At 40.7% G+C, this 1,632-nt stretch overlaps 1 protein-coding gene across 1 annotated transcript in view; it reads right to left on the bottom strand.

Moving 5' to 3' along the window:
- NPAS3 (neuronal PAS domain protein 3) overlaps positions 1-1,632 on the bottom strand; it is a gene marked incomplete at its 5' end in the record, with an annotated part of 542,187 nt that overhangs the window by 31,124 nt on the left and 509,431 nt on the right. The window contains one exon of the mRNA XM_009319455.1: positions 748-941. Within this exon, the coding sequence (XP_009317730.1) occupies positions 748-941 (194 nt within the window). The remainder of the gene's footprint in view (positions 1-747; positions 942-1,632) is intronic.

The raw sequence follows: 1,632 nt of genomic DNA, 5'->3' as shown, positions 1-1,632 counted from the left end.
GGATGGGCCCTGGCTGCCAGGCCCTGCCCCGACAGACCTCCATGGGGAGCCCCCAACCCTATCGGCATTCAGCCCCCAGGGAGCAGACAGCTGAATTTAAATCCTATCTTCCACCTTCCTAGATTGCTTGTCGCTATCACATCGAACATAGCACCCCCCTTCAACCAACTCCTCATCACCTCTTCCCATTTCACTGCTGTCTTTCCCAGTATGCCCTTAACCAATTTTATTCTACAGTTTTCCCACCTCTTACTGCAACAGATCCCATGTCTCTAGCCTACTATCTAGGTTGTCTGTGCTTCTGTTCCATTAAACACTGAGCACGATGTGCTGTAATCTGCAAATTATTTCAAAAATTGAAAACTTTAAACCTTCAGATAGAAAGCCTTGTGGAGGGGAGGACGGAGGAGCATAAGGACAGCCATACAGGTCAGACCAATGTCTGCCTAGTCCCAAATCTTGCCTCTGAGAGGGACGGTGAGAGATTGTAAAAAGCAGGGAAAGCTTAGCGGAATCTTTCCTGGTCTATCCTCCCCTATTCCAGCAAATTATCATTTTTAATTTACCTTTATCCTCTAAGAATGTAATGAAAATGAAGGTGGTGATGATGATGAGAGTGAATTCAATGCTCTCATACAACACCAGGATGACATTGCAGGAGTCACAAATTTCAAAACTTTTTGCCAAACCCATGGAACAAAGAATACACACAGCTAAAACAAAGAAAAAAGGAGCTAAAAGCTGTACCTATTTTCACAGTAAATGATATTGAGGTCCATATTCACGCGAGTGACAAACATGTGGCAGTCAATCCTGACTTCATTAATTGTAGGAGGTGGCAAAGCATGAGCAACGACAACAAGTCCCATGATTTGGCTGGGTACTGTCCGTCCGTGGGACAGTGACACTCTCAGACGTAACCGGCCTGTTATATGAATCACCTGGAAAATAAAAACAATAAAAGAAACCCCAGTGAATTCCGAATGCAACTGTGACATCAGTTTCTTTTAAAGGATAGCATTACTATTCCCTACAGACCACTTAACACAGCCAAAAATTTTACTAAGTAACTGCCAGTATTAGTGTTAAGCTTATTAATATTGGCTGTCAACATGTCCTATATGTCCTCATGGCAAAAAAGAAGGCAAGAACATAACAGGCAAATGCTTCACATTCATCAAATAAAAACCTCAGAACTCCTGTGGTATTGATTTTTTTTGTGGTGGTTGTTACAGAAAGAAAGAATAAGAAAAAAACAAACTAGAAATTCAACAAAAGAAAAGAGAGAAGGGGATAAAACTGAAATAATGAAGGTAGAAATTAATAAAATATTAATTTTATAACATTTGGAGATTGAATATGAGACAAAAAGGTTGGCAGTTTTGAAACTTTTCCAGAATGGATTTAATTGAATTGCTAGTCACCTACACCATGGAGACACTGCTCACAGCTTTGAATTACTTCTTTGTGGTTGGCAATTTGAGAAGCAACAGCCTAGAAGTGATCAATGAACTCAGCTGCAGGATGGTCTTCTTGCATCCACAGCAAGCCTTTTAAGAGCTGGTAGTCATGTAATGCCTTTGCCTAGTACACTATACTACACTATCGTATATACTATGTATGTATGGAGAG

The sequence above is a fragment of the Pygoscelis adeliae genome, unplaced genomic scaffold (assembly GCF_000699105.1).
Source record: "Pygoscelis adeliae isolate BGI_AS28 unplaced genomic scaffold, ASM69910v1 Scaffold71, whole genome shotgun sequence".
NCBI lineage: Eukaryota > Metazoa > Chordata > Aves > Sphenisciformes > Spheniscidae > Pygoscelis > Pygoscelis adeliae.
The sequence above is the reverse complement of the archived record's forward strand: the minus strand, read 5'-3'. Positions and strand labels throughout refer to the sequence as shown.